Here is a 12500-nt window from a genome sequence, read left to right as displayed (position 1 = left end):
GCTGTAACATGAATGTAGCGGAGTAACTGAAGTAACTAGTAACTAAAGCTGTAACATGAATGTAGTGGAGTAACTAAAGTAACTAGTAACTAAAGCTGGAACAGATGAATGTAGTGGAGTAACTAAAGTAACTAGTAACTAAAGCTGTAACATGAATGTAGTGGAGTAACTAAAGTAACTAGTAACTAAAGCTGTAACATGAATGTAGTGGAGTAACTAAAGTAACTAGTAACTAAAGCTGTAACATGAATGTAGTGGAGTAACTGAAGTAACTAGTAACTAAAGCTGGAACAGATGAATGTAGCGGAGTAACTAAATTAACTAGTAACTAAAGCTGTAACAGGTGAATGTAGCGGAGTAACTAAAGTAACTAGTAACTAAAGCTGTAACATGAATGTAGTGGAGTAACTAAAGTAACTAGTAACTAAAGCTGGAACAGATGAATGTAGCGGAGTAACTAAAGTAACTAGTAACTAAAGCTGTAACAGATGAATGTAGTGGAGTAACTAAAGTAACTAGTAACTAAAGCTGTAACATGAATGTAGTGGAGTAACTAAAGTAACTAGTAACTAAAGCTGTAACAGATGAATGTAGTGGAGTAACTAAAGTAACTAGTAACTAAAGCTGTAACATGAATGTAGTGGAGTAACTAAAGTAACTAGTAACTAAAGCTGTAACAGATGAATGTAGCGGAGTAACTAAAGTAACTAGTAACTAAAGCTGTAACAGATGAATGTAGAGGAGTAACTAAAGTAACTAGTAACTAGTAACTAAAGTAAATAGTAACTAAAGCTGTAACAGATGAATGTAGTGGAGTAACTAAAGTAACTAGTAACTAAAGCTGTAACAGATGAATGTAGCGGAGTAACTAAAGTAACTAGTAACTAAAGCTGTGACATGAATGTAGTGGAGTAACTAAAGTAACTATTAACTAAAGCTGTAACATGAATGTAGTGGAGTAACTAAAGTAACTAGTAACTAAAGCTGTAACATGAATGTAGCGGAGTAACTAAAGTAACTAGTAACTAAAGCTGGAACAGATGAATGTAGCGGAGTAACTAAAGTAACTAGTAACTAAAGCTGTGACATGAATGTAGTGGAGTAACTAAAGTAACTAGTAACTAAAGCTGTGACATGAATGTAGTGGAGTAACTAAAGTAACTAGTAACTAAAGCTGTAACATGAATGTAGCGGAGTAACTAAAGTAACTAGTAACTAAAGCTGGAACAGATGAATGTAGCGGAGTAACTAAAGTAACTAGTAACTAAAGCTGGAACAGATGAATGTAGCTTTTTTTTGGACATTTTTGTCACATTTTCAATTTTTCTTTCTGCTTTTTTTCAAGGTTTTTGTTGCCTTTTTCAAATATGTCTTTGACTTGTTTTTTTTTCTCTCTTTTTTTTCGCCTTTTGCCGAAGTTGTTGATTAATTATTATTTTTTTGACAACTTTTTCAGAGGTTTTTTTTTTTCTTTTCAATTTTTGGGGGGCTTTTCCGCCTTTTAATTTTTTACAGGACAGCTAGGTGTGAAAAGGGGAGAGGTTGGTGGGGAAAATGCAGGAAATCGTCACAGGACCCTGGACCTCTGCGTCGAGGCATCAACCTCTCACTGTATGTGCGCCTGCTCTACCCGCTGAACCAACCCGGCCACAAGTTTTTGTCGTTTTCTCAATATATGCAGAAATGTTACAAAGTTACACCCTTACTCTGTATTACTGTATTACAAAGCCTTTACATCGCTGTCATCATTTATATTATATTTTGTATTTCCTGAAGCATTAATAAGTAGCATAACAGCAGCGCATGTCTTCTCTGTTCTGACCCGTTTTTGTTGTTCTGCAGCGACCCTGAAGGTGAACGAAACCGTCGACACGGTCCGGAAGCTGTGTCTGAATCCGTCCAGCTTCGTGACCCACGAGTGGCCAGGTAGAGCTTCCGATTGGTCGAACTGGACCGGCGCAATCAGAGCTTTTTCACAGCAGACATGTTGACTTGTCAAAGTAGGAAAAGCACAGCTGAGATTGATAACCTTAACGATGGCTCAGTTCCATCAAGTGTCCCAGTAAGATATTTCAGTGAGTCAGCATGACCAATACCAGGACCTCTCCTAAGTGGAATGCAGCCATCAGTAATGGTTTAATACCAGGACCTCTCCTAAGTGGAATGCAGCCATCAGTAATGATTTAATACCAGGACCTCTCCTAAGTGGAATGCAGCCATCAGTAATGATTTAATACCAGGACCTCTCCTAAGTGGAATGCAGCCATCAGTAATGGTTTAATACCAGGACATCTCCTAAGTGGAATGCAGCCATCAGTAATGGTTTAATACCAGGACCTCTCCTAAGTGGAATGCAGCCATCAGTAATGGTTTAATACCAGGACATCTTCTAAGTGGAATGCAGCCATCAGTAATGGTTTAATACCAGGGCCTCTCTAAGTGGAATGCAGCCATCAGTAATGGTTTAATACCAGGGCCTCTCCTAAGTGGAATGCAGCCATCAGTAATGGTTTAATACCAGGACCTCTCCTAAGTGGAATGCAGCCATCAGTAATGATTTAATACCAGGGCCTCTCCTAAGTGGAATGCAGCCATCAGTAATGGTTTAATACCAGGACATCTCCTAAGTGGAATGCAGCCATCAGTAATGGTTTAATACCAGGGCCTCTCCTAAGTGGAATGCAGCCATCAGTAATGATTTAATACCAGGGCCTCTCCTAAGTGGAATGCAGCCATCAGTAATGGTTTAATACCAGGGCCTCTCCTAAGTGGAATGCAGCCATCAGTAATGATTTAATACCAGGGCCTCTCCTAAGTGGAATGCAGCCATCAGTAATGATTTAATACCAGGACCTCTCCTAAGTGGAATGCAGCCATCAGTAATGGTTTAATACCAGGACCTCTCCTAAGTGGAATGCAGCCATCAGTAATGGTTGAACACACCTGTGCTTTCCCTACTATGACATGTCTGCCGTGAAAAAGGTCTATCAGAGCCTCTTCTGTGAATAATAATAATAATATTAATATTAATAATAATAATAATAATATGAAATCTCATCTGTTGTGTGTTCAGGGGAAAGTGCAGCTGCAGCTTACAGAGATCTGAAGAAACTGTCCCGAATCTTCAAAGACCAGCTGGCGTACCCGCTGATCGCCGCCGCCAGAGAAGGTACGAGAACGCACGCCGCAGCTTCCCGTTATTTGTGAACAGATGAATGTAGCGGAGTAACTAAAGTAACTAGTAACTAAAGCTGTAACAGATGAATGTAATGGAGTAACTAAAGTAACTAGTAACTAAAGCTGGAACAGATGAATGTAGCTGAGTAACTAAAGTAACTAGTAACTAAAGCTGGAACAGATGAATGTAGCGAAGTAACTAAAGTAACTAGTAACTAAAGCTGTAACAGATGAATGTAGCGAAGTAACTAAAGTAACTAGTAACTAAAGCTGTACCAGATGAATGTAGCGAAGTAACTAAAGTAACTAGTAACTAAAGCTGTACCAGATGAATGTAGCGAGAGTAACTAAAGTAACTAGTAACTAAAGTAACTAGTAACTAAAGCTGGAACAGATGAATGTAGTAGAGTAACTAAAGTAACTAGTAACTAAAGCTGTAACAGATGAATGTAGCGAAGTAACTAAAGTAACTAGTAACTAAAGCTGTACCAGATGAATGTAGCGAAGTAACTAAAGTAACTAGTAACTAAAGCTGGAACAGATGAATGTAGCGGATTAACTAAAGTAACTAGTAACTAAAGCTGTAACAGATGAATGTAGCGGAGTTAACTAAAGCAACTAGTAACTAAAGTATCTAGTAACTAAAGCTGTAACAGATGAATGTGCGGATTAACTAAAGTAACTAGTAACTAAAGCTGTAACAGGTGAATGTAGCGGAGTAACTAAAGTAACTAGTAACTAAAGCTGGAACAGATGAATGTCGCGAGTAACTAAAGTAAGTAGTAACCAAAGCGTGGAACAGATGAATGTAGTGGAGTAACTAAAGTAACTAGTAACTAAAGCTGTAACAGATGAATGTAGCGAGGTAACTAAAGTAACTAGTAACCCAAAAGCTGTAACAGGTGAATGTAGCGGAGTAACTAAAGTAACTAGTAACTAAAGCTGTAACAGATGAATGTAGCGGAGTAACTAAAGTAACTAGTAACTAAAGCTGTAACAGATGAATGTAGCGGAGTAACTAAAGTAACTAGTAACTAAAGCGTGGAACAGATGAATGTAGCGGAGTAACTAAAGTAACTAGTAACTAAAAGCGTGGAACAGATTAATGTAGTGGAGTAACTAAAGTAACTAGTAACTAAAGCTGTAACAGATGAATGTAGCGGAGTAACTAAAGTAACTAGTAACTAAAGCTGTAACAGGTGAATGTAGCGGAGTAACTAAAGTAACTAGTAACAAAGAAAGCTGTAACAGATGAATGTAGCGGAGTAACTAAAGTAACTAGTAACTAAAGCTGTAACAGATGAATGTAGCGGAGTAACTAAAGTAACTAGTAACTAAAGCGGGAACAGATGAATGTGCGGAGTAACTAAAGTAACTAGTAACTAAAGCTGTAACAGATGAATGTAGCGGAGTAACTAAAGTAACTAGTAACTAAAGCTGTAACAGATGAATGTAGCGGAGTAACTAAAGTAACTAGTAACTAAAGCTGGAACAGACGAATGTAGCGGAGTAACTAAAGTAACTAGTAACTAAAGCGTGGAACAGATGAATGTAGCGGAGTAACTAAAGGAACTAGTAACTAAAGCTGTAACAGATGAATGTAGCGGGAACTAAAGTAACTAGTAACTAAAGCGTGGAACAGATGAATGTAGCGGAGTAACTAAAGGAACTAGTAACTAAAGCTGTAACAGATGAATGTAGCGGAGTAACTAAAGTAACTAGTAACTAAAGCTGTAACAGATGATGTAGCGGAGTAACTAAAGTAACTAGTAACTAAAGCTGTAACAGATGAATGTAGCGGAGTAACTAAAGTAACTAGTAACTAAAGCTGTAACAGATGAATGTAGCGGAGTAACTAAAGTAACTAGTAACTAAAGCTGTAACAGATGAATGTAGCGGAGTAACAAAAGTAACTAGTAACTAAAGCTGGAACAGATGAATGTAGCGGAGTAACTAAAGTAACTAGTAACTAAAGCTGGAACAGATGAATGTAGCGGAGTAACTAAAGTAACTAGTAACTAAAGCTGTAACAGATGAATGTAGCGGAGTAACTAAAGCAACTAGTAACTAAAGTATCTAGTAACTAAAGTAACTAGTAACTAAAGCTGTAACAGGTGAATGTAGCGGAGTAACTAAAGTAACTAGTAACTAAAGCTGGAACAGATGAATGTAGCGGAGTAACTAAAGTAACTAGTAACTAAAGCTGGAACAGATGAATGTAGCGGAGTAACTAAAGTAACTAGTAACTAAAGCGTGGAACAGATGAATGTAGCGGAGTAACTAAAGTAACTAGTAACTAAAGCGTGGAACAGATGAATGTAGCGGAGTAACTAAAGTATGTAAAGTAAAATACAAGTACCTCAACATCTGGACTTAAAGTACAAGTACTGGAGTAAATGTACTCAGTTACTGCTGTCTCCAGCGCTGACTGTGATGTCACTGTTTGCAGCGATGGCTCTGCCGGTGGCGTTCGGTCTGGCTGCTCTTCCTCCCGAGCTGCTGCTGCGAGTGCTGCGGCTGCTGGACGTTCGCTCCGTGGTCAGGCTGTCGTCGTCATGCCGACACCTGAGCGTCTGCTCGGCCGACTCGTCGCTGTGGAGACACCTGTACCAGCGCGACTCCAAAGGTGAGGCGGAAACAGGGCTGAGTGAGCACAGTTCAATGTCTTCTGATGCTCTCGCTGGATGAGGGTTGCTCTGGTAACCCTGGGCTGCCTCGCCAACACCCCAACACTTCCTCTGAGTAGCAGCAGCAGATGCTAACATGCTAACACATCTGTCACTACCCAATGTGAGTCGAGAGCCGATGTGAGTCGCGCATGCGTCACTTTGCGACAAGTAGCCTACAAGATGCTAACAGCGTTTTGAGCTAACGTTAGCAATCAAGTAGCCTACAAGATGCTAACAGCGTTTTGAGCTAACGTTAGCAATGAAGTAGCTTACAAGATGCTAACGGCGTTTTGAGCTAACGTTAGCAATCAGTAGCCTACTAGATGCTAACGCCGTTTTGAGCTAACGTTAGCAATTAAGTAGCCTACTAGATGCTAACGGCGTTTTGAGCTAACGTTAGCAATCAAGTAGCCTACAAGATGCTAACGGCGTTTTGAGCTAACGTTAGCAATCAGTAGCCTACTAGATGCTAACGGTGTTTTGAGCTAACGTTAGCAATCAAGTAGCCTACTAGATGCTAACGGCGTTTTGAGCTAACGTTAGCAATCAAGTAGCCTACAAGATGCTAACGGCGTTTTGAGCTAACGTTAGCAATCAGTAGCCTACTAGATGCTAAAGGCGTTTTGAGCTAACGTTAGCAATCAAGTAGCCTACAAGATGCTAACGGCGTTTTGAGCTAACGTTAGCAATTAAGTAGCCTACTAGATGCTAATGGCGTTTTGAGCTAACGTTAGCAATTAAACAACAATCATAGATGGCTAAAACGTTTTTCAAATGACTGCTAGCTACAAGTTAGCAATCAGACACAACAAAGGCTGTCACTTGAATGGCGTTTTGAGCTAACGTTAGCGATCAGACAATCATAGCTAGCTACAACGTTTTTGAAATGATTTCCATCTTCTGTTATTGTATGTAAAGAGAAACGTTTGTTATTTTACAGATTTCACAAATTTCAGTATGACACGTTATGCCGTAAACCGTAAATGCTAACATGCTAACACATCTTCTAACATGCTAACATATGCTAATATGCACACAAAAAATACTCCTATGCTAACACATCTTCTAATATGCTAACACATCTTCTAAAATGTTAACATATGCTATCATGCTTACACATCTTCTAACATGCTAACATATGCTAACATGCAAACACTTCTTCTAATATGCTAACATATGCTAACATGCTAACACATCTTCTAACATGCTAACATATGTTAACATGCTTACACATCTTCTAACATGCTAACATATGCTAACATGCTTACACATCTTCTAACATGCTAACATATGCTTACACATCTTCTAACATGCTAACATATGCTAACATGCTTACACATCTTCTAACATGCTAACATATGCTTACACATCTTCTAACATGCTAACATATGCTAACAGCTTACACATCTTCTAACAAGCTAGCATATGCTAATATGCAGAAAATGCTCAAATGCTAACATGCTAATATGAAAATAATACTCATATGCTAACACACGTTCTAACATGCTAAGCTAATATGCAAAAAAATGCTCATATGCGAACACATCTTCTAACATGCTAACCTACGTTAATATGCAAAAAATGCCCATATGCTAACATGCTAATACTCATATGCTAACACGCTAACATATGCTAACATGCTAGTAGTAGTGGTAACACTAAAATTGTGCTGAACTCTTCAACACTTTCTCTGCGCATCCTTAGAACCCTACAGGACAGATGTTCAGCATCAGTTAGAGTCACTAAAAGTTCTGTTGTTGCTGCTGACAGACTCACATTATTATTCTAAGTGTTTGACAACATTATGGGATGGATCCCTACAGAGATAGACCTTTTAGTTAAAGAGTAAGATCCTTTTTTTAACATGAAACAGCCCCGAAATCACCATCACCAAACTCCACCAGACTCCATGTAAATAATCAGGACTTTTAGCGTGTATAGAGCCAGCATATCTCCACCAGACTCCATGTAAATAATCAGGACTTTTAGTGTGTATAGAGCCAGCATATCTCCACCAGACTCCATGTAAATAATCAGGACTTTTAGCGTGTATATAGGCCCAGCATATCTCCACCAGACTCCATGTAAATAATCAGGACTTTTAGCGTGTATAGAGCCAGCATATCTCCACCAGACTCCATGTAAATAATCAGGACTTTTTAGCGTGTATAGAGCCAGCATATTTCCACCAGACTCCATGTAAATAATCAGGACTTTAGCGGTGTATAGAGCCAGCATATCTCCACCAGACTCCATGTAAATAATCAGGACTTTTAGCAGCGTGTATAGTATATCTCCACCAGACTCCATGTAAATAATCAGGACTTTTAGCGTGTATAGAGCCAGCATATCTCCACATGTAAATGGGTGAATTAAGGGTTTATTTCAACCAAACCAGAGTGGTGATTGTTGGAACAGTGGAAAGATGAACCAAGACGGACTTTGATAGTTTGATTTAGTTTCTGTCGACTTTGAATGAAGTGTGTTTAACGATGATAAAAGTCCTGATTATTTACATGGAGTCTGGTGGAGATATGCTGGCTCTATACACGCTAAAAGTCCTGATTATTTAGACGGAGTCTGGTGGAGATATGCTGGCTCTATACACACTAAAAGTCCTGATTATTTACATGGAGTCTGGTGGAGTTTGGTGATGGTGATTTCGGGGCTGTTTCATGTTAAACTAAAAGGATCTTTAACTTTAACTTTAGACCCTTTAACTAAAAGCTCTATCTCTGTAGGGATCCATCCCATAATGCAACAACAGAACTTTTAGTGGACGCTAACTTCACATTGTAGCTTGTTTTGTCTCGCTTTACTCTGGACCAATGGCAAAGATTGTTGTTCCCATCAGTCACTTAGACACAAAAACATGGAGAAAAATAGGGTCCAGGGCGAAGAACTCTTAAGTTCCAATTTAAATAATGAATAATCATGAATAATAATGAAAAGTGTGTGTGTGTGTGTGTGTTGCGTTTCAGATCGAGCTCTCAGCCGGTCCAGAGACACAGACTGGAGAGAGGTGAGAAACAAACAACCACTTAATAAATTCACCTGCAAACACTGAATCCACTGAATTTGCGGCTAACAAAAAATCTCTATTTCCCGCTGTGTTGCGCTAGTTGATATCGCCATGATGATAAAAAAAACATATTGTGCAGCCCTTAGTATTTATTTATTTTTCATATATTACATATTTAAATATTTCCTCTTTTATTGTGAAAATCTGCAGTTGTAACATTACTTGTAAATCAATACCTGTTGAACAATTGTTCTATATCTATGGTCGTCTTCAAAATTTTGATGACAGTTTTTTTTCGATGTTTTTGTCACCTTCTTCGAGTTTTTTTTTGGAAAAAGTGTTTTCAATTTTGTCGCCTTTTTTTCAGGTATTTTTAGCATTTAAAAAAACAACAATTCAACGATTTTTTTTTGAGTTTTTGCCGTTTTCCGATAGATTTTTAGATGTTTTTGTGGCTTTCTTTAACGCACGATCCCAACCCCTAATATATTACATATTTAAATATTTCCTCTTTTATTGTGAAAATCTGCAGTCGTAGCGTTACCTGTAAATCTCTCTCCAGAGGGTTTTGCTTTACATTTTCTTCAAAGTTTTTGTCGTCTTTTTCTAAATTTTTATGAGGTTTTTTTTTTTTCAATATTTTTGTCATCTTCTTCAAGATTTTTTTGGAAATTGTTTTTTTAAATGTTGCCTTTTTGGACAATTTTTTAATATAGTTTTTGTTGCCTTTTAGTTATTTTAAATGTGTTTTTTTCTTTTTTTTTTTTTTATTGGAAAAAAGTTTTTTTTTAGACCTCTTTTTCAAAGTTTGTCATTTTTTTATTTATTATTTTTATTTTTTTACGCTTTTTCCAACATTTGTCGCATTTCGGCGCATTTTTTCCCCCCCAATAGATTTTTAGATGTTTTTGTCGCTTTCTTTAACACACGATCCCAACCCCCCATATATTACACATTTAAATATTTCCTCCTTTTATTGTGAAAATCTGCCGTTCTAACGTTCTGTGTAAATCTCTCTCCAGCTGTACAAAAGTTTCTATAAGCTTCGCCACATGACGCGCCACCGCTCGCTGCCCGTGCCCGTCCCGTACCCCCCGCTGCACCCCCCGCTGCACCCCCCGCTGCACCCCCCGCTGCACCCCCTGCTGCCCGGCATCATCGGGGGGGAGTACGACCAGTGGCCGGGCTTCCCCCGCGCCCTGCTGCCCCGCCCCCGCTACGATCCCATTGGCCCGCCGCGAGATCCCGATGGACGGCTTCCCAGAGTGCGGCCGATGGCGGGACGTCCCGCGGACATCCGGCGAGGATTCATCTGAGTCGTGTTTGTTTGTTTCTCTTCTTTTCTTTTCCTTTTTTTCTTCTGCAATAAAAACAACACAGATCCCAACAACAACAACAACAACCAGTGTTTGTTTATTTAAAAACAGAGCAGAAACAGGAAGTAGCAGTTAGAAGAAATAGCTTTTATAGAAGGTCAACGGCTACGCCGACGACAGTCACGTTTACGCACCAAAAGGACTCGTTAAGTTTAGGAAATAGATTCAAACAGTCCCTGGGTGAAAGTGTTATAATTATATTCTTATATTAGACGAGAATCTTGAATTAATTGGGGTTTAATAATACAACTTCACACTGTAAAGCAAACGTTTTTCAAAATAAAAGTACTCTGGTAAAGTCAAGTTTTTATGAAATTCTTTTTGACTCAGTTTTGGCTACAGCTGCGTCGACGACAGCTAAGTTTAGGCACCAAAAGGACTTTTAGGCAAAAGATAAGATAAACTTTTATTGTCCAGAAGGAAATTTGTCTCGTACACACAAACCCAATCATAACTTATGAAATAATTCAGAATTTAACCGACAACGATGTACTTTAGGACCGAAAAATACAAGAATTTTAGGACAAAGATCCAAAGGAACGAACACGTGTTTTCTGGGTGAAAGTATTAAAAATATGATTATATTAGGCCAGATTTAGCCTAATATGATTATATTAGCCCAGATTTAGCCTAATATATGATTATATTAGCCCAGATTTAGCATAATATGATTATATTAGCCCAGATTTAGCCTAATATATAATTAGCCCAGATTTAGCATATTATTATATTAGCCCAGATTTAGCCTAATATATATAATTAGCCCAGATTTAGCATAATATATTATTATATTAGCCCAGATTTAGCCTAATATCTGATTATATTAGCCCAGATTTAGCCTAATATATATAATTAGCCCAGATTTAGCGTAATATATTATTATATTTGCCCAGCTTTAGTGTAGTACTACGTAACTTGTAGCCACAGCCCTTTCATAGATTATTTACTGTATTCTGCTCACGTTCTTGAATTAATTTGTGTTTAATAATACAACTTCACACTGTAAAGCAAACGTTTTTCAAAATAAAAGTACTCTGGTAAAGTCTAAACTTTGACATAGTAATTCATAATTTTAGCTTTTTATGAAATTCTGTAACTTATAAAGTTAAAGTTTTGACTCAGTTTTTCATAATTCTGACTAACAAAAAAAGAGTCTTTTCTTTGCCTCAGTGTGTTAAAACGATGACTCTTATTTTGATTTATATTGATTTAATGACGATGTTTTTCTGCTTTTGAACGCTGGAATAATCTGCAAATGGAATTAAAACCAATAAATCTGACTTTAAGATGTTTGTAACTTCTGTAGTAAAGGACTTCTTTGGTTGTTAAGTGTCTCTTTCTTCCTTCTCCGGCACTTTAATGGTTAAAGTCCACTTTATTTTTCTTTTAAGATTATTTTTGGGGGCATTTTTGGCCTTTATTTATAAATGACAGCTGAAGACATGAAAGGGGAGAGACAGAGAGAGAGACAGACAGACCGAGAGAGAGAGACCGAGAGGAAACAGACATGCAGCAAAGGGTCGCAGGTCGGAATCGAACCCGCGGCAGCTGGTAGAGGAGTAAACAGCTGCATATGGCAGCCCGGCTAGCTCAGTCGGTAGAGCATGAGACTCTTAATCTCAGGGTCGTGGGTTCGAGCCCCACGTTGGGCGCGTACTTTTCGTTCTACTTACAAATGTACATACTGTAATCACACCTATTACAGCCATATTCTACTGCTCTTCATACTAGTTGTGCACATACACTTACTCTCAAAACTCTATACTGTTACCACACTACACATAGCTGGACATACTGTACATATCTGTCTATATGGTTCATACTGAATATCCATATTTACTGTTTTTTTTACAATACACTGCATATATCTATATTATTCTTACTATTATGTCACTGCTGCTACATTGCACATAGCTGTACATGTTGTTCATATTGTTCATATCACATAGCCATATGTATTCTGCTGTTATAAGGTAACTGCTAACACACTGCACATATTTATATTTACTTTAGATTACTCTAAACTAGGGTTGTACCGATGGACGATATCATCGTTCCCCCGTCGACGACAAACGCTACCTGGACTAGTAACGTATCAGCATGCGGTAACCATGGTAACCGTGCACTGCGCCTCGGCTTGGAGCGTTAACGTGGAGCGCTATCACACTTTCCTTTCTTCCCTCATTGGACTAAGTTTGCGGATACTTCTGTGTGCGTGCATCAATAAGTAAGTCTGATGACGAGGTTATGTAGGAT

At 38.3% G+C, this 12500-nt stretch overlaps 1 protein-coding gene and 1 non-coding gene across 3 annotated transcripts in view; both read left to right on the top strand.

The window, feature by feature from the left end:
* fbxo7 (F-box protein 7) overlaps nucleotides 1-11541 on the top strand; it is a 20507-nt gene extending 8966 nt beyond the window's left edge. For both annotated transcript variants that reach the window (XM_039792198.1, XM_039792199.1), the window contains exons 6-10: nucleotides 1843-1926; nucleotides 3074-3169; nucleotides 5627-5803; nucleotides 8828-8868; nucleotides 9891-11541. In XM_039792198.1, the coding sequence (XP_039648132.1) occupies nucleotides 1843-1926; nucleotides 3074-3169; nucleotides 5627-5803; nucleotides 8828-8868; nucleotides 9891-10184 (692 nt within the window). In that variant the 3' untranslated portion in view covers nucleotides 10185-11541. The remainder of the gene's footprint in view (nucleotides 1-1842; nucleotides 1927-3073; nucleotides 3170-5626; nucleotides 5804-8827; nucleotides 8869-9890) is intronic.
* A 282-nt stretch (nucleotides 11542-11823) lies between these two features.
* On the top strand, nucleotides 11824-11896 carry trnak-cuu. Its single transcript has one exon. It is a non-coding gene; the product is annotated as a tRNA-Lys (tRNA).
* The last annotated feature ends 604 nt before the right edge of the window (nucleotides 11897-12500 follow it).

This window comes from Perca fluviatilis, chromosome 23 (genome assembly GCF_010015445.1).
Source record: "Perca fluviatilis chromosome 23, GENO_Pfluv_1.0, whole genome shotgun sequence".
Taxonomy (NCBI): domain Eukaryota; kingdom Metazoa; phylum Chordata; class Actinopteri; order Perciformes; family Percidae; genus Perca; species Perca fluviatilis.
This window is presented reverse-complemented; position numbering and strand designations above follow the sequence as displayed.